We start from the raw sequence: 27,227 nt of genomic DNA, 5'->3' as shown, positions 1-27,227 counted from the left end.
GGATGGAGCCCCATATCTGGCTCTCTGCTCAGCGAGGAGCCTGCTTCCGCCTCTCCGTCCACTTGCCTCTCTGCCTACTTGTGAACTCTCTCTCTGTCAAATAAATAAAATCTTTTTTTTTTTTTTTTAAGATTTTATTTATTTATTTGGCAGACAGAGATCACAAGTAGGCAGAGAGGCAGGCAGAGAGGGAGGAAGGGAAGCAGGCTCCCTGCTGAGCAGAGAGCCTGATGTGATGCGGGGGCTGGATCCCAGTACCCTGGGATCATGACCTGAGCCGAAGGCAGAGGCTTTAACCCACTGAGCCACCCAGGCGCCCCTAAATAAATAAAATCTTAAAAAAATAAATAAATAAAATAAACTTTGCTTCTAAGTATTTTGTTGTAAGAACTTAATTGTATGAAAATACCACAGTTTGAGAAGAGTTTTCTATTTGTCAATGATAATTTAAAAAATTATCTACTTAATATGAATGTTTTAGATTCTAAGGGCACTACCTCTTCATAGTTGAAAATTAAAAACCATGCAGGAGGGTAATATACTTAATTAAATACTTAATTAAAATTTTTAATTAAAAGGTAAAATACCCTAATCTCAATTCACTAGACCCATGAAGGGGTTGCAGGATGAGAGGCCCTGAAATGTATCACTTCAGCATAAAGATTGTTTTGAGTTAAAAGTAGTAAAAACCCAGCAGATGCAAGAAAAGCTCTTTGCCTCTCCCGAAACTGCCTAACTTTACGTTGGAAAGGAGAGCCTGCAACAGAAAGAGAACTATTATCAGAGACTTCCCTTTGCCTAGGGAACTCAATCTGAATAATAGGGCAACCTTGTTTTTCCAAACCCCTCATTTCACCTTTCTGCTAATGAGCTCTCTTCCCTTTGTATACTCAGGCCCATATCCTGCTCCTTATAAGGGTCATGTTGCTTCCTTGTCTTTGGAATTTCATGTCTATGTGGATTCTCCATACTTACACCTATTAAATTTTATTTTCTCCTGTTAATCTGTCTCATGTCAGTTTGATTCTGAGTCCAACTAGAAGGACCATAGGGCAGAGGAAGTTTCTCCTTCCTGACGCATGTCACAGCATTCTGCTATCCCATCTGCCATTTATTTTCCAGCTGTAAGTATTTGTAAGAATTTTTTAATATAAAAGTCTAACTTTCTTTCTCTCTTTCTTTCTGGTGGAGCTGCGAATTTTTTGGAATTGTGAATATTCTTTTGAAATATGGAGCCCAACTAAATGAACTTCATTTGGCCTACTGCCTGAAGTATGAGAAGTTTTCAGTATTTCGCTACTTTTTGAAGAAAGGTTGTCCATTGGCACCGTGGAACCATGTTTCTGAATTTATAAGTCATGCGATTAAAGCACAGATGAAATATAGGGAATGGTTGCCATTTCTCCTGCTCGCTGGATTTGACCCTCTGAATCTACTATGCAGCTCATGGTAAGAAATCCTACCATAGTAAAACTTTTCCTTTTTGAGTGAATATACTACCTTCAATTTCTCCCAATGTCTTAAGATTCCCATATTGGGAGAAGGGTGTGTGTGTATGTGTGTTTGTGTGTGTGTATGTTTGCACATGATGGCTAGGTTAGAGTGAAGAAGTAGGGGATTCCTAATAGTGAGATTGACTGTAAGAGTCCTAATAAAAATTAAGAGGTGACTGGAAGGAAGTAGGGAAGGGTGGATTCTTTGGAGAGGGCTATTTTTTCTACTTAGGCCATCTCTCATGCTCTTAAAAATGTCTGTGACTCATGGAACCAGAAAAGACTTCGAATAGCCAAAGGAATATTGAAAAAGAAAGCTAAAGCTGGTGGCACCACAATTCCGGACTTCAAGCTCTATTACAAAACTGTCATCATCAAGACAGCATGGTACTGGCACAAAAACAGACACATAGATCAATGGAACAGAATAGAGAGCCCAGAAATAGACCCTCAACTCTATGGTCCACTAATCTTTGACAAAGCAGGAAAGAATGTCCAATGGAGGGCGCCTGGGTGGCTCAGTGGGTTAAGCCGCTGCCTTCGGCTCAGGTCATGATCTCAGGGTCCTGGGATCGAGGCCCGCATCGGGCTCTCTGCTCAGCAGGGAGCCTGCTTCCTCCTCTCTCTCTGCCTGCCTCTCTGCCTGCTTGTGATCTCTCTCTGTCAAATAAATAAATAAAATCTTTAAAAAAAAAAAAGAATGTCCAATGGAAAAAAAACAGTCTCTTCAACAAATGGTGTTGGGAAAATTGGATAGCCACGTGCAGAAAAATGAAATTGGACCATTTCCTTACACCACACACGAAAATAGACTCAAAATGGATGAAGGACCTCAATGTGAGAAAGGAATCCATCAAAATCCTTGAGGAGAACACAGGCAGCAACCTCTTCCACCTCAGTGGCAGCAACTTCTTCCTAGGAACATTGCCAAAGGCAAGGGAAGCAAGGGCAAAAATGAACTATTGGGATTTCATCAAGATCAAAAGCTTTTGCACAGCAAAGGAAACAGTTAACAAAACCAAAAGACAACTGACAGAATGGGAGAAGATATTTGCAAACAGCATATCAGATAAAGTGCTAGTGTCCAAAATCTATAAAGAGCTTAGCAAACTCAACACCCAAAGAACAAATAATCCAATCAAGAAATGGGCAGAGGACATGAACAGACATTTCTGTAAAGAAGACATCCACATGGCCAATAGACACATGAAAAAATGCTCCACATCACTCGGCATCAGGGAAATACAAATCAAAACCACATTGAGATACCACCTCACACCAGTCAGAATGGCTAAAATTAACAAGTCAGGAAATGACAGTTGCTGGCGAGGATGCGGAAAAAGGGGAACCCTTCTACACTGTTGGTAGGAATGCAAGCTGGTGCAGCCACTCTGGAAAACAGCATGGAGGTTCCTCAAAAGTTGAAAATAGAGCTACCCTATGACCTAGCATTTGCACTACTGGGTATTTACCCTAAAGATACAAATGTAGTGATCCGAAGGGGCACGTGCACCCAAATGTTTATATCAGCTATGTCCTCAATAGCCTCACCATGGGAAGAACCTAGATGTCCATCAACAGATGAATGGATAAAGAAGAGGTGGTGTATATATATACAATGGAATACTATGCAGCCATCAAAAGAAATGAAATCTTGCCATTTTTGACGACATGGATGTAACTAGAGAGTATTATGCTTAACGAAATAAGTCAATCAGAGAAAGACAACTATTACATGATCTCCCTGATATGAGGAAGTGGAGATGCAACGTGGGGGGTTTGGGGGTTAGGAAAAGAATAAATGAAACAAGATGGGATGGGGAGGGAGACAAACCATAAGAGATTCTTAATATCACAAAACAAACTGAGGACTGCTGGGGGTTGGGAGGAGTCAGGAGAGGGTGGTGGGTTTATGGACATTGGGGAGGATATGTGCTATGGTGAGTGCTATGAAGTGCATAAACCTGGCAATTCACAGACCTGAACCCCTGGGGCTAATAATCCATTATATGTTTATAAAAAATTTAAAAAAATTAAAAAGTACATGCCTGTGACTCAATAGCCAAGATATGGAAAGAACCTAGATGTCCATCATCAGATGAGTGGATAAAGAAGATGTGGGGTGGGTGTGTGTGTGTGTGTGTATGTATATATATATATATATATATATATATATATATATATATAAATATATATAATGGAATACTATGCAGCCATCAAAAGAAATGACATCTCGCCATTTGCAACAACCTTAATGGAACTAGAGGGTATTATGCTGAGTGAAATAAGTCAGTCAGAGAAAGATGATTATCATATGATCTTCCCGATATGAGGAATTTGAGAGGTGTGGGGGGGTTTTGGGAGGTAGGGAAGAAAAAAATGAAACAAGATGGGATTGGGAGGGAGACAAACCATAAGAGACTCTTAATCTCACAAAACAAATTGAGGGTTGCTGGGGGGAGGGGAGGTATGGAGAGGGTTGGTTGGGTTATGGGCATTGGGGAGGGTATGTGATGTGGTGAGTGCTTGAAGTGTGTAAGCCTGATGATTCACAGACCTGTACCCCTGGAGAAAATAAAACATTATATATTAATAAAAATAATTTTAAAAAGGCCTGCAAAAGAATGGTTGTAGCTGCTTTGGAGATTTCTGTTGTCCTTTAGTCTATTAGAGTGAATACATTCGTCCTGTAGCATCTTGTCTCTTTGAACTTGGTCTCTCTTAATAAATACTGATTTGTGAAGTAACTGATGATATATGAAAGTTGAGTCAGGATTTTTCTTGGGCAAGAAGAGGATACTGTTTCTGCCAGCCTTCAGCTTTTGCAGAAGTTTTAAGTGTCTGGATAGAACTGAGAAGGTAATTGTAGCAGTGAAAGAACTCTTGATCTGATAAGTCAAATGAGAAAATAGAATGAAAGTCTCTAAGAAAATGGAGCACATGGATTTTTTTTTAAGATTTTATTTATTTATTTGACAGAGAGAGATCACAAGTAGGCAGAGAGGCAGGCAGAGAGAGAGGAAGGGAAGCAGGCTCCCTGCTGAGCAGAGAGCCCCAAGCGGGACTCGATCCCAGGACCCTGAGATCATGACCTGAACTGAAGGCAGTGGCTTAACCCACTGAGCCATCCAGGTGCCCCAGCACATGGATATTTTATAAAATTTCAGTGAAACATCTAGATGGCTTCATTCTTGTGCTTCAAAAACTAGTGTTCCCCTCTCTCTCTGCCTCTGCCTACTTGTGAGCTCTCTCTGTCAAATAAATAAATAAAGTCTTTAAAAAAAAAAAAAAACTAGTGTTCACTGAAATAATGTTTAGTCAAATACTATATTTTGCATTTCAGCAGAAAAGTCCTTTGATATCTTGCTATTTGAGTTTTTCATTAGAAAATAGGTCCTCTTTGTGGTTCATGCAGGCAACATTAGTGTTCTGTACTTGTATGTTTAGTTTGTACTTTTGGGACTTCATCTTTCCCTTGGTGGCTTCTACAGCTGCATATGATGAACACGTCTGTATTTGGTAGGATCCCAGTACCTCACCTTTTTATTACATCTGCCAGTATATAGAATTAAGGAATTTTTACCAAGTAGAGGTTTTATGCTTAGGGCTATCATCTCTTTTGATATGAAGTGTTTCAGGTATGTGGTTTATAAGGAAAAACTGCTTTCTGGTAGGTTGTTTGAGGAACATAGAAGTAAAAACAAAGTTGAGATATGCATTCTGATTCCCATTTTACTTTTTTGTGTATAGCTTTACAACAGGTGGAATACCTATTTGTATTTACTTCTTTCCTACTGGCTGACTAATACCCAGTCATTTGTCAGATACTCATTGTTGCAATTCTCTCTGTATCTTTTCAATAAAATTTCATAGAAATCCATTGTGTTTTTAGATAACTGAATGAAATATAAAGATTATTGACAATTCATTGAGGAATCACTGATCTTTAAAAGTTATTTGTATGTGCTTATTTGTCTCAAACCCCCATACATGTGCATGCATACTGAGGTAGAAACACTTGCTAAGAAATGGTCTATCTAGCTATTGACTAAAGTCATTTAAGTACCCTTAACTATTAGCTTAGTGAATTTTATGGTTGTTTTGGGCTCCTGACAGCGAACAGCAGTTGCTTCTCAGATTTCTAGGATTCACTCTCCAACTGCTGCTATAAACCCAGGCCAGCACGTGGGGTAGCTATGGACAGCCCTGACAGTATGTCTGTGTTTCTCTGTCACCCAACGAGGTGCTTGTCCTCATGGCTCCTACTCTCTTCTCAGCAGTACTCTTTGTGTTCCTCCACTGAAGCTACTAACTCGACTCTATACTACTCGTCCATTACTTTCAGCCTTCACACTAACTTCTGGTTTCTGGTTTATTTTTTTTTTAACCAACACTTAGTAGGCGCTGGGTTTTTTTGTTTTTTTTTTTTAAGATTTTTTTTTTTTTTTTAAATTTATCAGAGAGACAGAGGGGGAGAGAGCAAGCACAGGCAGACAGAATGGCAGGAAGAGGCAGAGGGAGAAGCAGGCTCCCTGCTGAGCAAGGAGCCCGATGTGGGACTTGATCCCAGGATGCTGGGATCATGACCTGAGCCGAAGGCAGCTGCTTAACCAACTGAGCCACCCAGGGGAGTAGGCACTGTTTTAAGTTTGGTACTGTATTAACTCATTTAATATAGAATACAGTGGATATTGTTATCTTTGTTTTACAGAGAAGGAAGTTGAGGCCCAGAGTATTGAACATACTTGCTGAAGCTCACATAGCTAGTTAGTGCTAGAGCTTAGGTTTGAACCTAGGCTGTCCTGTAGTGTGGTTCAAGTCTGTCTTTCTAACCATTGTGCTCTGCCGCCTTAGTCCTGTGTGTCCACATGGGCCCTATAGTTACAGCACTTAATTTCAGCTATCTTAATCCCTTGGCTAACCTGGGAGGGATATGTGCCAACTTCTCTTGCTCCTTCCTATTCCTAAGTTAGGAAGAACCTATACAGGGAAAAAAAACTAAACATTGCCTCTTTTCCTTTCCTCCTCAGCCAAACACCTAGACTGCTGGAAGGAGAGGGAATTATTTAGCTTTATTCTCCCAGAAGGCTTTGTAAAATACACTCTTCCAGTCCCCAGTCCTGATACAGGATCCTCCCTCTCCCCATGTGACTAGTTTATTTAAAAATTTGTGTGTTATATAGAGTACCTAGGTGGCTTAGTTGGTTAAGGGTCCAATTCTTGATTTCAGCTCAGGTCATGATCTCAGGAATGTGAGATTGATCCCTGTGTTGCAGTCTGGGGACTCTGGACTGGGTGTGGAGCCTGCTTCAGATGCTCTCTCTCTTCTCATCCCTCTGCCACCGCCCCCCCCCACACCATGTGATGCTCTCTCTCTCTATAAAAGGGGGAAAAAAACCATATGTGTCTTACATTTCTCATCATATTTCTGTGTGCTCTATTCATTGGGTGTGTTAGGACAGAAAAGAGTTGAGAACCAGTAAGCTACAATTTATTTTGAAGTAAATTGTAAAACTTCCATCTATCTGGACTGAGAATACCACTTACATATATTTTACTCCAAATGAGTAACTTTAGTCACTTTATATTCATTAGGAAAATACAATGGAAAACTTCACTTTAGCAATGAAAATGCTTAACATGGTCAAATTTTTGTTCACTGATCTTTTATTGAATGTATAAAGCTAGTGTTTATGCTGAATATGATAAATGTTTTGCTTTCTTTGATCAAATTTACATTCAAAGAGCTGTTACAAGAAAAATTCTCCCATAAAAATTCCAATATGTTGTTAAAGTGGATTTTGGTTGTATCTTATTTATATCACACATGAGTCTGTTGCCTACTCTTTGTCATGTAAATTATAAATGTCTTTCCTAGTATTGCTTGCCTTAAACAGTCTTAAAAAATGTATCTGGCTGAATAATTGCCTGTCACAATATAATCTACAGAGTTGAAATATTTTTTCAACTTTAAATGCAAGACTAGGTACACCCCCCCAGCCCTTGCCCAAATGTAATAGGTGAATAATAGGAAGTAAATGTCATCTGTGCATTTAGTTGATTAACTGTCACTTGTTTATGATTGTACAACTGCTTTGTACAATGTAATGGTCAATGTAGTACAGTAACAATACATTTTTAGTGGCATTATCAGCATTTGTAGAATATACTCACCATTATATTAACTAAAGCTGTAGAAACAGATTTATTTTTTACGTGTGTGTTAGATAACTGCATAAAAATGACTTTGTGTTTGGTCATAGTAAGACTTAGAGCACACTTTAGCAGAAAAATGAAGCCATTAAAAAAGAAATAAGGAGCTAGAATTAAGTAACCTTTGGTGCAGGGTACTAGAAAGTCAAGGGAATTGTTTACTTTTGAGTATATTTTATCTTTTTATTTATTCTCAATATTTTCTGATAAGTTATGATTTTACTGAGAGTTCCCAAGAAGTAGAAGATTTTCCTAAAGCATTTGTGCTATACTTTAAGTTCTTTCATATTTATGTTTGCATATTAGAGAATTAAGAATTTGGGAAATGATTTTCATGCTCTCTAATCAGTCATTTCAAAGACACTCTGACCCTGAGTTATAAGAATTAAGTTATCTTTGAGATAATATGTTTAGAGTATTACTCAATTTCTTTCCTTTCATTCTATTTTTTCCCCCTTCTTTAGTCCCTGCTTGGTAATGTCTTCAAAAAAGCAACCTTGGAAGGAATTTCTGAAGTAATTACCAGAGGCCCTAATCATTTTATTTTTATTTGAACAATGTGATAGAGTAGGGGTGTATCTAGTTGAGTACAACTTAGGTAATCCTATTAGAATTTGGAGTTCTCCTTAAGCTGTGACTAAATTTCATGTGTATAATATTTTAAGTCCTATCAAAAATGCAATACTGAAAATTTCAGACCACTTCTAGAAATAGCAAATATTTATGTAGCATTTTTGTTTTAAAAAGTATGTTTATATATTGTTTCATATTATTTTCGCCAAAGTGAACTGAGATAGGCAGGTTAAGTATTATCCCCATTTTAGAGACCAAGATCTAGGGCTTAAAAAACTTAGAAAAAAAAAAAAAAAGAGAGAGAGAGAGAAAGGAAGAGAATTTAGGCAACATATTTGTAAGTAGCAGAGGTGGTATTAGAAACCAGAACTTTTCTTAGACTAATGCTCTGTTCAGTGGGATTCAAGTGCTTATAAAATTGGGGGGAAGTCTCCTCTGGCTGGATTGGTAGGAAGTTTTGATATTATTTTGAAAAAAATAGAGGGAAAACTGTTTGTCTTGAACACCTTTCAGTCCTTAAAGACAAAACTTATTCTGGTACATCTTATAGAACTGAATCTATAGTGGGGAAGGTTCCTAGAGGGGTACAATTTTATGTCCCTGGGAGTTGGACAGAAAAAATTCGTCTCTCCCATATATTCGGTTTAGAGTTAACTTTGGGTGTTTGGGCATTATCTTTTCAGGGGTGTTAAATTGTGTGTATGTGAGGGGACCAGTCTAGGTTCAGCAAGATGGTCCGAGTTGGAGGAGGTAATGGCAAATCCACAGATGGCGCTGGTGCTGTTTCTCTTTTTCTTACCATTGATGCTGAGAAATGGGGATTCTCTGGTCATCTACTGGACAACTATACACAGAATTGATTCATTTTCTTCCAGGAACCTGTAGATGATTATTTGTATCCACTGAACTTCCTCTAGTTACAGGATTATTTTCTGTGCCTCAGTTTTTGTTCTTCCTTCTATACTGCAGTGTTGTAAGAATAGTTATGTGGTGTTTGTTTTCAGGATGAACCCTTTTGTGTCTAATGGTGTGTTAACGTCTTCCCAATATAGGATTGACTCAGTCAGTGATGATACCCTTATCTTCACTTTGGAGTTTACCAATTGGAAGAGGCTTCCTCCAACTGTTGAGAAGATGCTCTCCACTCGTGCCTCAAACTCTTGGGCTCTGCAGCAACATATTGGTAAGAAAGTACAATTTTTTTTTTTTTAAGATTTTACTTTATTTATTTGACAGACAGAGATCACAAGTAGGCAGAGAGGCAGGCAGAGAGAGGAGGAGCAGAGAGCCCGATGCGGGGTTCGATCCCGGGACCCTGGGATCATGACCTGAGCCAAAGGCAGAGGCCTTAACCCACTGAGCCACCCAAGCACCCCAAGAAAGTACAATTTTAAACATGTTTCACTACTTTTTCTTCTCTTCCTCCTCTAGCTATGTTATAATGTTAAGTGACCAGTCAATGGAGAGCATACATTAAATTGGGCATCATTTGCATTTTCTTTATGTGGGGAAAGGATGGGGCTGTGGTGGTGGTGATGGGGGTCGTAGTAATTTCCTTCAACAAAAGTCATATCTGATTTGGTAAGTTTAGCCTCAGGAACGGGTATTTATTGATATTTTTATTTAATGGTATCTTTTTATTTCTCGTAAGGATTATTTAAACAAAAGTGAGTCCTAAAATTGTTGTTAGTCTATATTTAGTTTGTGCTCAGAAAAATGCTGAACCTAATTTTCCTCTTAGGAGTGTGTGTGGATTTGTGTTCTCTTCTTAATAATTTGTCATCTCTAAAAGGAAATAATACCATCCCTTATTTTTACCTGTTCTTACTGAATGCATGCCAGTGTGTTGGTATGATAAAACTGTCAAAGTGAGCTTGGTGAAAATTCTGTGAATTGATTGATACTTTAAATGAGTGTTTCAAAAGAAATTCTCAACTTCCTCTCACTAAATTTTTTTAAGCTAGTTATAAAAAACGCATACAGCAGAAGATTTTACACAAGGAAACCAGTTTAAGCTGAACATAATATATTGCCAAGTATTCCTATTTACTTATTCAGATTTATTTTACTTTAACTATATTTTGTTAAACAGATTATATGTCTTAAGTTGGGAAAATTGTTTCTTCGCTATTTTTGCATGAAATGTAGCTCTTCATAAAACATGTTGAATAGGTTTTTAACAAGTGAACTTATGCATATGTAGAAATGTGTCTTGTAATTTCTTGCAAAATTACATTTAAGAAAATTTTTTCAATCAAAAACAGACATTCAGGAAAATATGTTCTTGAACTGAGGTGTATTCAAACTCTTAGAGAGTTTCTATTGAAGAAAAAAGTAATCTGTTTGGAGTTCTGAGTCTTTTCATACAGAATTTCTTTAATAATAATGTTGGAAAACTCACTTGCGTTTAATTCTTAATGTTGAAAATTGCATCTTCTTTTACTAATTATGTATCTGAAGCAGCAGAGAACAAATATCTATTCAAAATAGATAGAATATGAGACAATGGATTTTGGGAACAAAAGTCAAATGAGGAAGCATATGCCAAATGGGAAAATTATTGCAGTGTATCAATTAGTAAAGATATGTGGGAGTTTACTCTGAAGACTGTAACATATGGCAGGTTTGTCCAGATGAAGGTAAATCTTGTGCATGAGTACATTACCCTGCAGTGGACTAAATCCATCAAGGGCTTCTTTATTTAATTAGGCACTAGGTAGAGCTTGTGTAGGGTAATAATCGTTATCTCTAAGAGGATTTTATTTTGGCTGAAGATTTGCAGAAGTCTTTCTCAGAAGTACTAATGTTGCTGATGTTTTTCTGGCCAACTTCTCTAGCCCAGTCCTCTTTTCTTGGTTCCATTCCCAAGTATACAGCTGCCCTTTGTATTTCCCACGTTTTGACATATCCAAAATGTGAACTTGTCAGTCATTTTTCCAACTAGTTCTGCTTTTCCTTCTGTATCCTGGTTTGAGAGGTGGAATGGTTTGGAGCTATTGACCCAGAGTTGTGAGTTATTCTTGGCAGCTCTTTGTTACTTGTTTCATCATGAGCAGTCTTGTTCAATAGGGATGATTTTGTGCCTGCTACTTGGCAAGGTCTGCCAACATTTTTGGTTGTCACAGCTGGTAAGGGGGCTCTTGTCATCTAGGGGGTAGCGGTGAGGGATGCTGCTAAACATCCTACAATGTGCAGGGCGGACAAAGAATTAGCTGGACTCCTATGTCAGCAGTGCTGAGTTTGAGAGATTGATTTACATTGTCTCTTGGGTTGTCTGGTTTTAGGAAGGCCTTTTAATTCCTATCATGGGAAGCCTTTTCAACCCTGTTCTTATTGCACACTGGAAAAGCTTGCATTCTTCTGGCTAGTTATACTGGTCTCTCAAGGTATACGTTACTGGTTCTTCTTGTGCAGATAATGGGAGTCATTTAATGTCAGATTTTGTTTTAGTAAGGCTGAGGAAAAGACATGGCCATCTACTCAGTTGTCTGAATTTCTAATAGTATTATGCTTTTCTTCCTTTCTTTCGTTCTAGGCTCTCTCTCAATATACCCAGCTTCCCTTTTTGCCTTCAGTTTTCAGGACATCACATTTCTTTCTTTCTTTCTTTCTTTCTTTCTTTTCTTTTCTTTTTCTTTTTTCAGTAGGATCCAGGCCCAGAATGGAGCCTGACTCGAGGGTTGAACTCATGACTCTGAGATCAAGACCTCAGCTGAGATCAAGAGTTGGACACTTAACTGACCAAGCCACCCAAGCACCCTGACACTCCCATTTCTGTATATAGGTTATCTTTATTTGGATCTTTAGTTGTAAGATTTCTGGTGAGCAGAAACATGACCAGAAACAACACTATTGGGAGTGAGCCCAGAAAAACAACTCTTGACTACCTCTGAAATAGATGACACTCTTGCTTTTACCCGCTTTCTCCAGTAACATATCATGGTAGTAGAAACTACATTGTCAATATATTTCTTTAAATTTTTTTTGAAAAGATGCTTCTTGCAGCTCTACAACTATTAGTGAGCTCTTAGATAATTTCAGCTCAGTAGCTTGTTAAGTATATCGGTATCTTTCTCAAGGAAAGGATTTTCTCCATTTTTTTAAGGCCTTTTTCAAGTCTTGGAGATGCCATGTACTTGGTCAAAATTCTCCTTTCCTTACCTTTTTCCTCTGTAAGAAAATAGCAAGTTGCTCTGGTAGTTTATAAATAAAAAGGACAACTGATCCCTTGCTGCTCATCTTTTAATCATGAAGTGAGATTTGTCTTCAAAAAGTTGTTTTTGTTTTTGTTTTTGCATGAGAAAGGAAATGTTATACCAGGTAAAATTTACTGACTGTTCACAGCTTTAATGACAATTTTTAAATCATGTGCCTTATATATACATCTTAGAAACATCATTTTAACCACGTAGTAGACTTTTTTTTTTTTTAAGATTTTGTTTATTTGTTTGACACAGAGAGAGAGATCACAAGTAGGCAAAGCAGCAGGCAGAGAGAGAGGGGGAAGCAGGCTTCCTGCTGACCAGAGAGCGTGATGTGGGACTCAATCCCAGGACCCTGAGATCATAACCTGTGCCAAAGACAGAGGCTTAACCCACTGAGCCACCCAGGCGCTCAGTAGTAGACTTCTTCATAAAAAAAAACTTGCCAGTCCCTGACCAGCTGTCCAAGATAAAGTCTAAGTAATTACATTCTTAGGGATAAAAGCACTTGGCTTAGTTCATTCCCCCTTTAATGATCAAATATGTATAATTCTATCCAGAGTAATATAAGAATCTGAATTCTACAAAGAATCTAAAAGGGCCCCAGGAAACTCTCTTGATCTATTCATTTCAGTATTCTTCTGCTTTGTTCTAAAAAGGATTTAAAGTAGTTTATACATGTAGATTATCACAGAACAGTGAAGCAGAAGTAAAAAGTGAAAGCAAAAGAAAAAGAAAAAGTAATATTGAGGATGGATCTAAAATGGAGTCAGGGAGAGCTTATAGATCCGAAACCTGTCTGTGGATAGGCTATAAGTCTGGCGCTGACTAACCTCTCTAGTCATTGACACTAGGTTACAGAGATCATTATGTAAAACAAGCTTATTGCTCAGAAGTAATATTCATAGACGATTTTCTAGACAATATCTTGGCAGCCATAGTTTCTCAGGACTTTATTTTACTAGTCTTCAATGTGGGCTCTTGCTATCATACCTGACTATAATTCAATAAAAGTAGATCTTCAGGGATCATCAGTACAATGTCATCCAGGTATTAAGGTATCTGTTACTCTGAATTGACCAGGGCTGGCTTTGTAATATCTGGAGGAGTGGATGACCTATATGTACTTCAGCAGTTCTCTCTAAATATTATATCTTTCACCTCCATTTCTTTAAAACAATTTATTTATTTAAGTAATATCTACACCCTGCACGGGGCTCAAACTCATGACCCCAAGATCAAGAGTCACAGGCTCTTCTGAATGAACCAGCCAGGCGCCCCTCAACTCAGTAGTTGTAATAATAGTAGTAGTTAACAATGAATCTAAAATTACACTACTTAAAAAGCATCAGTGTACAGCTATTTTATGTTGCAGATTGAGCTGAGAACATATTTTTAAGAGGTAGTTGAGTTTCAAAATAGAAGCAAAACAAAAATGGAACATAAAGGTTGATTTGTGATAGGTTAAGTGTTCTGTTTGTGAAACCCAAAGAACAATATGAGAACTCCTTGCTAAATATGGTGGGCAGAGCAAGTATCCACACCCAGTGTTTCCTCTGAAACTTTGAGCAGTACTCATAGTTTTGGAACAGTCTTTATGACAGCCCCTGCCTGCAGTAAGTACACCAAACTGACAACAGTTAAAATAAGGTGCTAACCTGGGGCGCCTGGGTGGCTCAGTGGGTTAAGCCTCTGCCTTCAGCTCAGGTCATGGTCTCAGGGTCCTGGGATCGAGCCCCACATCGGGCTCTCTGCTCAGCGGGGAGCCTGCTTTCCCCTCTCTCTCTGCCTGCCTCTCTGCCTACCTGTGATCTCTCTCTGTCAAATAAATAAATAAAATCTTTAAAAAAAAAAAAAAATAAGGTGCTAACCTTATTTTAAGAGATTGTTACATTTGCATTTAAAAAATTGAGGAATAACTACCAGAAACAATTTAAATTTAGCAATGGCTTATCTATAATCCTTTCTTATACTATTTTTTCCCCAGCTTTATTGAAATATAGTTGATGTATATAACATTGTGTAAGTTTGAAGTATACATTTTTGGTAATAATTAACTAGCATTCCAGTTGTCTATTCAAGCCATTTCTAGTTTAAGGTAATAAAATGTATCCAGTTTTAAAAAGAACATTTTTCTGTTATCTATAGAAAGAGCGTATATTTTATGCAAAAGGTGAATCACATTTCTTGAAGGTACATCTTTCAATTTATATATATATTTTTAAAAGTTATTGATTTATTTACTTTGACTAATCTCTATACCAACGTGGGGCTCAAACTCCTGACCCTGAGATTAAGAATGCCATCCATGCTTTACTAACTGAGCCAGCCAGGTGCCCCTTAAGATGTATCTTTTATAGCATTAAGTTACTTGTTAAAAAGATGGGAGGTGTGGGGCACCTGGGTGGCTCAGTGGGTTAAAGCCTCTGCCCTCAGCTCAGATCATGATCCCGGAGTCCTGGGATCGAGCCCCACATCAGGCTCTCTGCTCTGTGGAGAGCCTGCTCCCCCCACCCCCCCTGTCTGCCTCTCTGCCTACTTGTGATCTCTGTCTGTCAAATAAATAAATTAAAAAAAAAAAAAAAGATGGGAGGTGTGGCACAGCCTTATTACAGGCTAATGGAGAGTTTTAACTCTTCTGCTACTTTATCTCTTATGGTAGTGACATATCCATGTCCAAGGAAAGGTCAATAAAAGCTACAAATAGTATAGTGGTGTATTTGGTAATGAGTATTTATACAAATGCTGTGTGGTGGAATTGCTCAACTAAAACCTACCTGCTTCTTATTTTAAATACTGATGAGCGAAAGTCCAACCTGAAGTTTTCAGATAATTACATTCAGTAAATTGAAAGGTCTAAATTTGGTAGGGATCAGGAAAATATTTGGAGTAAAGCGTTGTTCTTTTACGACGACAGGAAAAATGGTGTGTTATATAGAACCATGCCCATAGAATTAATAAAGCTCCATATTTGGTGAGACTCAGAAGCCACTATTCATGGTGGTTTTCAACTCTAGAGACATTTCCTCTGGTTTGAGGCATTATCACTAAGAACCCCAACAGTAATTACCTCTCATCTTGAAAAATTAAACATGTGATCTTCTCTTTATAGAGCAGGAAACTTGACCTCTAAGATTCTAGCCATATTGTTGGCCTTTATAACTCTAGCAGAATCATGCCTTGATTAACAGTGTCCTAAAGACTGCCCTTATTGTTAGATTTAAGAGCCAGACTTAGTTCTGTTTTTTGTTTTTTGTTTTTTTAAGATTTTATTTATTTATTTACAGACAGAGATTACAAGTAGGCAGAGAGGCAGGCCGGGGGGGGGGCAGGCTCCCCGCCGAGCAGAGAGCCTGATATGGGGCTCGATCCCAGGACCCTGAGAACATGACCCGAGCCGAAGGCAGAGGCTTTAACCCACTGAGCCACCCAGGCGCCCCAGTTCTGTTCTTTTTTAAATGAGGAATTTATAGTTAACTTAAAATTTTAACAAGATTCCATCTGCCCATTTATAATTTTAGCTTCACACAGTCTCTTACTAATCCAAGTGCGGCATCACATAGCATTTCTTACTAATCCAAATGGCTGTGTGTGTGTGTGTGTGTGTGTGTGTGGTGGGGAAATTCTTGCTAAACTAGGTACTAATGGGTTGTAGCTATAGTTGCTGGGATATTTTGCCAGTAAAACTGTTCTGATGTTGTCAGTAGTCTGTTGGTAAGCTAAGAGAGGAGAAAATGTTGCCCTAAAGCAATTACAACAGAATATTTAATGATTTAAAAAAAAAAAGATTTTATTTATTCATTTGACAGAGTGATAGAGTTCTCCAGAGCACAAGTAGGCAGAGCAGCAGGCAGAGGGAGAGAGAGAAGAAAGCTCCCTGCTGAGCAGGGAGCTCTAGGTGGGGCTGGATCCCAGGATACTGGGATCGTGACCTAAGCTGAAGTCAGATGCTTAGTCGACTGAGCCACCCAGGCGCCCCTAAAACAGAATTTAAAAAAAAAGTATTCCAGATATCACATCATCACATCATCAATATTATTTGAAAGACCATCTTACTCCTCCTGCTTATGTACTGTGTTGGATATGTGCACAGGCAGATCCCAGGGACAGCTGTATCCCAATTTAAAAAAGAAAAAATTATTTTCTAGACCCAAAATATCTATTTTAGGATGGAAAGCCAATTAGAATAGAAGCTTTAGCTCCTGATAGCTTGTTCATTTGAGAATTTTTAAATCATTCAATCTGTAATTTTAGTTAGTTACAAATATGGACCACAGGCAGAAGTCTTCAGTGAAGAGAAGCTATCATGTTAAGTATTTCTGTAGGTGGACATTTACAAATCTCGCTGTTTATATCCATTAATTCCTTAGTGAGTGGATTCTTTAATTATATGTCAGCTCTGTGTTAGACACTGACAGAATTTATGAATGAAGAAATAAAGTGAGCATAGTTCTTTAGTGCAGTGACTAAGGGAATGATGATACCAGGTCATGGCAGAGGCTTAAGTTGTTTTATAGATTAAAGGGTCTCAGTTTGTAAAAATAAGAACATTAAAGATTTGATTAGATAAAAGTGATTATTTATGTAATAAGATTGCAGATAACCAGAGGGAGATGGGATTAACCTTTTTTTTTTTTTTTTAAGATTTTATTTATTTATTTGACAGAGGGAGATCACAAGTAGGCAGAGAGAGATTGACAGAGGGAGATCACAAGTAGTCAGAGAGGCAAGCAGAGAGAGAGGAGGAAGCAGCCTCCCTGCTGATCAGAGAGCCCAATGTGGGACTTGATCCCAGGACTCTGAGATCATGACCTGAGCCGAAGGCAGCGGCCTAACCCACTGAGCCACCCAGGCGCCTGGGAGATGGGATTAACCTTAAAGAGGCCCAACTTTTTGAGAGAAGAAGAGCAATGAAGTTGGTGTGGTTGGAGATAAGTTTGTAGTTGGAGAACTAGACTTGCAAAGAGAATGGGCCCTGAAGGCCTCCTGTTTCACTCTGAAGTAGGAAGGAAATGGCTCTGAGGAGACTTAAGTGATAGTGGGGTGGGAACCGGATGCTTGAGAATGGTGGTTGTGAGAAATGAATTAGGGTCTAGGAAAGGAGGTCCCATGCAACCTTACAGACCTGAGGTTGCAAGTGGTACTAGCTCGTATGATTATGGGATCATTTTTTCCCAGCATCGATTCTCTTTCTCCGTGTTGAAGTGCAGAAAGAGAGTGGTTGGATTGGTCCTGGGGAACTGTCAGAGGCTTTAGAGAAGAATTGAGGATGATAAAATAATATAAGTGAGGGGCCTCCTGGAATCCAGTCTGAATTGGAAAGGACATGAGAAAGGAAGGGATCTGATAGACCAGTGGTAAGAAGAGTCTGGGGACCTGAGGTCTCCATGATACTAAAGATGGAGTGTACTGGCAGTAAGGGAGAACAGAGTCTGGATGGACAGGCGATAGTATATGCTTTAGTATATACTTAAAGACAAGCCATAGGTCTGGAATTGGTGCAGCACCATGAGAATGCTCCATTTGCCCCCTAGACTTTGTGGTAGGTGTGACAGGGGTGGAAGAATGAGAAGATTCTGTGTGAGAAATTGGTCAAGGAAGTCATTTCCCGGCGAGGATCAGGCTTCTGTGAGGACAGAGGTGGAGAGAGTTTTCTCTACAGAGTTCTAGATGTAGGTGAGTTTGTTTGTGGTAGAATGGGGGTATCCCGAAAACTTTATGGAATAGTTCTAGAGGCAGTTAAAATTTGCTTTATAATATTGAGTCTCATTTTTTCCTCTTGTCTCAGATTACTGTGTTATAATACCCTAAACAGGGTAGGGTAATGAAGAATGTATTTTTCTGGGAGATTTTAAGACCATGATTCATTTTTTATTTTGATAACCACCGGAAATTGCTTTGGCTAGATGGTTTTAGTAACTTGCAAATATTCTAGGCTCCAGAGAGGCACTCTAAAGGTGTGAAAGAGGAAGATGAAATTACTTATCAATGATTAAGTTCCCTTTCATTTTGTCTTTTCTCTGCTAGTGATATAGTTGTAAGAATTGAGTTTTTGTCTCTCCCCTACCCCAACTGAACACACATGGCCCAATGCTTTGTACTTAGATTTCCACATGGGATAGAAAAATGTTTTTTGGAAAATCTGTGTAAGAATGACTACTGATGGTTGGGGCATCTGGGTGGCTCAGTTGGTTAAGCAACTGCCTTTGGCCGAGGTCATGATCTCGGGGTCCTGGGATTGAGCCCCACATCAGGCTCCCTGCTCAGCGGAGAGCCTGCTTCTCCCTCTCCCTCTGCCTGCTGCTCTGCTTACCTGTGCTCGCTCTCTCTCTAATAAATAAATAAAATCTTTAAAAAAAAAAAAAAGAATTACTACTGATGGGGCAGCTTACTTTTCTGCAGATGTTAGGAAATGGAGATAACATGAAATGAATTTATTACATCATTAATAGGCTAATACAGGAAAGGAGTTGAAATGCGAATAGCACAAAGTAATACTGTGGTGGTTAACTTCCTAAAAACAAGACTTTTGGAAATATATTAGAGTCTTTGTAGTACTTTATAGTGTGATGGGAGTGACCATAATAATTGTTTATACAAATAGAGGTTTGCTCATTCTCCTATGATGCAGTATTTAAGAGTCCTTGAACTTAAAGATGGATTATATACTTTTTTTTCCCTTAAAATACCACTGTTCTGATTTTTCTTAATCTCTTTTTCTTGGTGATAAATAGGTATCAGTAGTATGAATCCTAGTGCATATTTTCTAAAAATTCGTTGATTTAAGGTAAAGGTGATGTTTAACTGAGTGAAAAAGAAACCACTTTCTAAAAGAAAGCTTTGCTTGGGAAGATAATTCTGAAAACAGATACTAGAAAGTACTTCTATTGTTAAGTGATTTTCTTGCCAAAAACAATGTGTGTCACCTAGAAAAACTCTCATATTGATGCATTTAAAATATTTAGAAACCATTTTCTTGGGTTTTGAATGCATTTAATAAACATGTAGAGAAGCAAAACTTTCTAATTAGCTTATAAACTGATAACAAAAAATAGAAATTTATTGCATAAATTTTGATAAAAACTTTTTCATAATTAGTAGGTGGGATCGGATAGTATCCTGATTAGTTCAGCTAAGCTACAATGTATTCCTCCCATTTGGACCTCGTACTTTTTTTTTTTTTTTTTTTAAGATTTTATGTATTTTTTTATTTGACAGACCAAGATCACAAGTAAACAGAGAGGCAGGCAGAGAGAGAGGAGGAAGCAGGCTCCCTGCTGAGCGGAGAGCCCGATGTGGGACTTGATCCCAGGACCCTGAGATCATGACCTGAGACAAAGTTTTTAACCCACTGAGCCACCCAGACGCCCCTATGGACCTCGTACTTTTATAAGATATTTTTTTTTTATCTAATATCTACATATCTAATATCTAATAGCAACATCAGCCCTTATATCCAGATATTGAAATAAACTGAACCTAGAGCCAAATCTTGGAATTGCCAAGTCACTAAGAATTAAATTTGTAAAGCTTAGTCAGTCACCTCACTCTTGTTAAAATATTATTAATATGAATATTTTTAGTAAAAGTAAAAAAGGTTTTATACCTCTAATAAACATTTTTAGAAAAAAATTTTTTTAAAGATTTTATTTATTTATTTGACAGAGAGAGATCACAAGTAGGCATAGAAGCAGGCAGAGAATGAGAGAGAGAGGGAGGAGGAAGCAGGCTCCCTGCTGAGCAGAGAGCCCGATGTGGGACTCAATCCCAGGACCCTGAGATCATGACCCAAGCCGAAGGCAGCGGCTCAACCCACTGAACCACCCAGGTGCCCTAATAAACATTTTTAAAAAAGTATTTCTTATTTTAGCTTATTTTTTAAATTTTATGTGTTTTATAGTACCAATATTGTTAACCTAATAGTATATACATATTATTCATATGTAATTAAGTATTTACACATTGGGATTATGTACTCAAAGACTTTTCCCTCATTGAGTGTGCAGTCAAAACATTTGGGGAATCACTAGATTAGATGGTGTCTAGGATTTGTATGTTATTGTATAGTTTATACAATGCTTTTGCAAATGTGTTCTAACCTGAACCTCATCAACAGTCTTTCAGTGCAGAGAGGTGTCATCATGTCCATTTTATAGATGAGGCATTATGCCCAAGTTACAGAGGAAGAACTCAAGGTCAAAGTATTTAAATGACTTGTCCAAGGTTATACAACTTGTTAATAATGGCTTCTCAACTCCAGACAGGTCTTTTTACTATATGATACTATTTCCATTCATTTTGCTTATTGCTCTTCTATTGGTCATTCCCCATATTTTGATTTCCTGCCCTAATCTTTCTGTTATTTATTTTTCAGAACGCTCAGGTAACTGCTTTTTGTATGTTGTATAGAATTTTTGGTTGTAATCAGTGAAAGGGAGAGAGACTATACTAGTAAATTAAGAAAGACTGGAAACAAAGGATGGAAGCCAACCAGAAAGACAGTATATTCATGATGGAAATATAAATTGTACTAGATGGCCCAAAATCAGATGAATGCATCTAATGTGGAAAGCCATGCAGAGGAACCATAGAAATGTAGTCCAAGCAGATAGATCATTTAAGTATTGGCATGAGGGCAGGCTGGAGATGATTGGTTGTGGAAAATATAGATAGTGAGTATGTATGATGTACATGTAATTCTCTGCTATAATAAGGTTGGCATTAATAAGCATAATGAATTAAGAATTGTGGAGTTTAGTTTTGTCATGTTTTGTCTTAGTAAAACTTCATAGAACATGTGGCTTTCTATTTTCAATGTTCTGTCAGTACATATAACAAAAAGAACAAAATTGAATAATTCTGTATAGGAATGAAAGGTTAAATGTTGTTTGCTACTGGATGTATAGATAAACTAGGTTTAATATACTAAAGTGATTGGGTCAGAAAAGTGACTTAAAATTATAGTATGGTTTCAAACATCATTTTCTAGGCTACGTTCAGTGCCATAATCCAAGAAGACAGACATCTATTTAACAAATTAAAATCTGGTTTTAACAGGTTTTCATGAAAGTATGTTTTTACATATGTAGAGCTTCTGGGCTATTTCCCTATTATAAATTCAAGACATGGCTTGATCTTCTATCAGCCTAGTGGTAACACATCTGGAAATACCATGCATCACTAAAACTTTCATAGGAATTTTGAGAGCTTTGAAATATTGCATATATGACTATAAAGTTCCCTTAGTATTCACTGGTATATTAAACTAAGATGTCACTGAGGTGTGTATTATTGTCTGTGTTAATAATCTGCAGATGAAAGATTCCCTTCAGTTCAAGTGAATATAGTTCTTCCCTCTCAGTGTTCAAGATGCATATTAAACCCCTACTGAATATAAGTAAAAATTGATCTATTGTGCTCACAATAAAAACCAAAATGGTACAATTAGAATGGTAACCAATCTCAAGTAACTATATGCTTTTTAAAAAAAAAAAATGAAATGGAAAGATCTTCTGATAGTTTAGGATAGTTTCAGTGGCTTAGAAGATGTTAGAGAACTGTTTTGGGTTTTTCAAACTTCAAGGAACCCTAGACTTGGAGTCAAATCACTTGGATCTCATATCCGCTCTTCTGTTGATGTATACACTGTCAGCATGGGCAAGTTACTTAAACTTCTCATAGCAGAATGTGTGCTGGTCCCGGGGGGCTTGATCACAAATGATTACGTTTCCACATACATATTACATATACATACATATACACACAAACAAATAAATGGTTTCTTTAACTTTGAAGATAGTGGGGTGGGGTAGTCAGATGGCCTGGAAAGGCTTATTGGCAGGAGGCTGTGGGGCAGCCCGAGGAGATCTCCTCAGCCTGAGGAGTTTGTAAATCGGTGATTTGTCAAGTCAGAGAAGCTGGCGAGGCATTGAGAATCCTTTAGCCCCAGGTGGGCCACTCTCCCAGGTTCTACAGCCATCCTTCACTTTTCTTCTGGGTGTGTAATAAGGCTCTATGTCAAAGGATTTGCAGAAAGAAGAGATTTCAATTGAATAAGATGCATATTAAACCCCTACTGAATATAAGTAAAAATTCTCTTAACCAACCTCACTGTAACTCACATATTCCGATCTTGTCAATTCCTCTGTCAGTCCCACCCGACCATGCCCATGGTTTGCTTAGTGTTTGCAGCAGACAGCCTACTTTCCAGTATGCCTACGTGCTGGTGTTCATAGAGGCTGAGTTGTATGCTTCTCAAGAATCAATTATGCTTGTTTCTAAAGCTTCTGTGACATTTGTACATACCCATTGACCTTAGGCCCAATTATTGTTCCTATCTCACTGTGTGAGAGGGCTTCTTTATTATGTAATAGTTCAACATGTTTAACCTACTCATTGAAGTTGAACCCATTTACTCATTTGGAAAACTGTGGGCTTTGCAGTTTGTGCATGCTTTTTGTATGCATTCTTGCTTATCTCTGTGTTGTTCTCCTCACCTGTGTTTTCCCATCTTAGAAGTGAGAAAAGGATTCTTCCTTTAAGTTTGCAGAATAGGGTAAAATTTAAACAAGATATAGATATAGAAACACTAGAAATAAATGTGCTATGTATTATAGATGCTTTAGTCCTACTGTCTGTAATGGGGAGTCTATGAGTTATGGTTTAAGAAAATTCTCGTCTTTTCTTAGATTCAGGATTATGTACCAAATCAGGTAACTCCTTAGCTTTTCTTATTTGGCATTTTGAAAAACCGTGGTTTGAGGAGTTTCCCAAACTCTTAATAGACTACATTTAAGCCAGTAAGCTTAAAGTAAAATGTTAGATGATGGATTAACTTCAGTGGTTTAGAAGGTGTTGAAGATACTAGAAAATCACAATGGCCGGTCCTAAAGGGTATTAGTTTAAAGAACACAGGACCTGGAGTCCAGCTGGTCTGATATCAGCTGGGTTCCTGATAGTACTTGCCTCTACTGTTCTGATCCTGGTCTGTTACTCATTATTACATTTCATGAGGATTTATTGAGAATTTCTTAGACTAATAAAAGCTTTAGATTTGATTCATACATAAAACCAATAGTTGTTTTTAATAGTCTCAGTTTCTATGGACATTAGATTCTTTTTTTTTTTTTTAAAGATTTTATTTATTTATTTGACAGATGGAGATCACAAGTAGGCAGAGAGGTAGGCAGAGAGAGGGGGGGAAGCAGGTTCCCTGCTGAGCAGAGAGCCCGATGTGGGGCTCGATCCCAGGACCCTGGGATCATGCCCTGAGCCAAAGGCAGAGGCTTTAACCCACTGAGCCACCCAGGTGCCCCTGATCCTGGTCTGTTAATCATTATTACATTTCATGAGGATTTATTGAGAATTTCTTAGACTAATAAAAGACTTTAGATTCGATTCACACATAAAACCGATAGTTGTTTTTAATACTCTCAGTTTCTATGGACATTAGCTTCTTCTTCTTTTTTTTTTTTTTAAGATTTTTTTTATTTGAGAGAGAGAAAGCATGCAAGCACAAGCAGGGGTAGCAATAGAGAGAGAGGGAGAAGCAGACCGTCTGCTGAGCCGGGAACCCGATGTGGAGCTCCATCCCAGGCCCCTGAGATCACGACCCAAGCTAAAGGCAGACACTTAACTGACTGAACCACCCATACACCCTGACATTAGCTTCTTTAGTTAACACTTCTCATCTTAGAAAATGAATGCTATCTTAACGATTCTTGAGTAAGTACCTCTGTATTGTCCCTTAGTTGGCAATTAGCTTTTGGCAGCAGTAGTTTTAAGTGTGTGTGCATGCTTTGGGGTCATAGGCACTTGAGTTTGAATCCTGGCTCTACCATGTAGAAGATGTATAACCTTTGGAAAGTTACCTAATCCTCTTAAACCTGTTTTCTTACCTCTATAGGTCTGTGATAGTATATACCTCAAAGAGTTAATGAAGATAGAAAGATAATGTTTGTGAAGTGTATGGGCATGTGACATAGCAGGTACTCAGTAAATGCTCCTTTCCTCTCTATGTCAGTTGTAAATTTGCATTCTATGTCATGAATAAAAAAAGGAAAACTTCTGCAAATTACTTATTCACTTGATGTGGTCGGTCTAGAGCCCATTTGCAATAAAACAGAGTCAGAGGGATATGGTATTTGCTGCTGTAAGTTTCTGTCATTTCTAAATATTTCATCCATTTTTAAAAAAAAGATTTTATTTATTTATTTGACAGAGAGAGCTTACAAATAGGCGGAGAGGCAGGTAGAGAGAAGGGGGGAAGCAGGCTCCCCGCCAAGCAGAGAGCCTGATGCGGGGCTCGATCCCAGGACCCTGATACCATGACCTGAGCTGAAGGTAGAGGCTTTAATCACTGAGCCACCCAAGCGCCCCTTACCACATCTTTAGAATGTGAATGTTTAGTTTTATATGACCCTGAAACTGACTTTTCAATGTGTGGCCAGCAACTGGAAAGAGAGGAACTGGAAGGGTGTAAAAAGAATAAAAGGAATAAATAAAGTTTGTTATGGTCATCCCCACCCAAAAAAATCTTTCAAAAGTAAGCTAAGTAACATATGCTTTCTCTTTTGCTACAAAGAATTGGAAAGATTTTTAAAAGAAAATTTAAAAAAATTTCATCTTTCCTTTTTTTGTTTCTCCAGCCTCTGTTCCATCCCTCACCCACCTTTGCCGTTTGGAAATTCGGTCCAGTGTAAAACCAGAACACCTACGATCTGACAGTTTTATCTGCCAGTTGCCACTTCCCAAAAGCCTACATAATTATTTGCTCTATGCAGAAGTTCTAAGGATGAATGAAGTTCCAGAATTGGCAGTTACTCAAGATGGAGAAGTCAGCGAAGCTACTTAATGCAGCTCATGTCTTACTCTGAAAACCACCAAAACAAAGACCCATGCAGTACAAATTCTTCATGATTTTATAGTCATAAAAGATGATTTTTGTTTGTGTGGTTGGTTAGGTTTGTGGGGGGCAATAGTTAAATGCAAATGTTTACAATTGGGCTTCCTGGTTAAAAAAAAAATACTGTTAACCTCCCTTATGTTACTTTATCAGAGATTCATCACCAGCACATTTTTATGTTGTAGATTCATTTACCTAACATTTTTTGCTTTATTCTGTTAATGAACTGTGATGCTGCTTCTAGTGCTAACCATGGCATATTTCCGCCTATGATTCTGTGTTTGCCTAGGGCTAGGAGCTTAGAAAGAAATGCATAAAACTTTTCTGAAGTGTACACACAATGGGGTTGAATCTATTATTATTATTATTATTTTATTTGAGGTTGACTATCTTTTATGTTTATAAAAAACTTTTATAGTCTGTTCTCATCTCTTAATTCAGTAAGTTTTATGAAGAATTTCTTCTCATTGGCTTTTCACAGATAAACTCAGGGGAGAACATTTTTTTCTTTAAAGAATATAGAAAATGAATAATTTTGCTGTTATTGTTGGTTCCCCCCCCAGTTCCTTGATACTCTCTTTGACTGAAAGAAACTCCCATTTCTGCAAAAGCAAGACCAGACTAATCTCTGAAATAGGCTCAGTTGGAAAAAATTAGGTCAGTATTGAAATAAGCATTTTACCACATTTAGAATCAGGAGACTGAGAGGGGCATATCTGTGGCACCATCTTTCAAAAAAGAAACCTATGTATTTCTGAGTCACTTAGTATCAAATAAAACATTCGAGCTCTGTTCAGCCTCCCAATCTAAGGGAAGCTTTGATCCTATGATGCAATGATTGCCAGTTATATTAATATTCCAATGTTCTTCCTTTTTATTATCTAGATAGGTTATCACATGGTCTTTGATCCTATGAAATTTGTACCTCAGAATTCTAGGTTAATGAGACACCACCTCATTGGTTTTACAGATGCTCAATATAAATCTATGGTTAGAGAAAACTGATCACCGGATCAGGAGAGCTGTGGTAATATGCCGATGGGACCAACCTTAAAAGAAAGTTTATGAAAGCATTACTGTCATGATAGACAGCTAGAAAGTGGGTCCACAGGAGGGCAGGTCTTCTGTCCTAATGGGATCCTGTGGCTTGAAATAGATGGGAGTGTGTCAGCCAGGCCATCCCTCATAGGCCTTTGCTATTTGATAAAAGCAGTGATGAAGACCAAATAATGGAGCATTGTTAGGGTCCAGAGGGACAACTGAACTCAGTGCAGATTATAGCTATAGTTGCTGCCTTTGGGTGGAGATGGTGTTTGAATGTGGGTGTACAGCAGAAATAAGTGTAGATGTGGAAAGCCAGGTGGAAATTCTGATATTTAATAAAGAAATTCCAAGAATGTATGTTCTGTGTAGTAATTTTTAAATGTTGTTCCAGTCTTTATTTTTCCAAACCCTAGGTCTCCAATTTTGAACATAACTGGTTTATTATTAGGGCCAAATGCACATAGAATGTTTCATTTGAGGGTGAGTTGTCTTATGTGTTTTTGTTCATGTTCACATGTGTAGTAAAAATTAAACTATCCAATATATCATTTAGATCTTATTCTTAAAAATCTGAAAATGGATATTTCAGAGACATTTAAAAGATCCTGCTAGGGGCGCCTGGGTAGCTTAGTGGGTTAAACCTCTGTCTTCGACTCAGGTCATGATATTAGGGTCCTGGGATTGAGTCCTGCATTGGGCTCTCTGCTCAGTGGGGAGCATGCTTCTCGCTCTCTCTCTGCCTGCCTCCCTGCCTACTTGTGATCTCTCTCTGTGTCAAATAAAATCTTTAAAAAAATA

General features: G+C 38.0%; 1 protein-coding gene across 4 annotated transcripts in view; it reads left to right on the top strand.

The window, feature by feature from the left end:
* Nucleotides 1-26,786, top strand: part of ASB3 (ankyrin repeat and SOCS box containing 3) — a 110,299-nt gene extending 83,513 nt beyond the window's left edge. For 2 of the 4 annotated variants that reach the window (XM_044263941.1, XM_044263944.1), the window contains exons 8-10: nucleotides 1,192-1,449; nucleotides 9,332-9,462; nucleotides 25,129-26,786. In XM_044263941.1, the coding sequence (XP_044119876.1) occupies nucleotides 1,192-1,449; nucleotides 9,332-9,462; nucleotides 25,129-25,334 (595 nt within the window). In that variant the 3' untranslated portion in view covers nucleotides 25,335-26,786. Of the gene's footprint in view, nucleotides 1-1,185; nucleotides 1,450-9,331; nucleotides 9,463-25,128 lie in introns of all 4 variants that reach the window. The other 2 variants (XM_044263940.1, XM_044263943.1) reach the window with 1 other exon arrangement.
* The last annotated feature ends 441 nt before the right edge of the window (nucleotides 26,787-27,227 follow it).

Source organism: Neovison vison, chromosome 8 (genome assembly GCF_020171115.1).
Source record: "Neovison vison isolate M4711 chromosome 8, ASM_NN_V1, whole genome shotgun sequence".
In the NCBI taxonomy this organism is placed as follows: domain Eukaryota; kingdom Metazoa; phylum Chordata; class Mammalia; order Carnivora; family Mustelidae; genus Neogale; species Neogale vison.
Note: the sequence above shows the minus strand (reverse complement) of the source record. Positions and strands in the feature narration are given on the sequence as shown.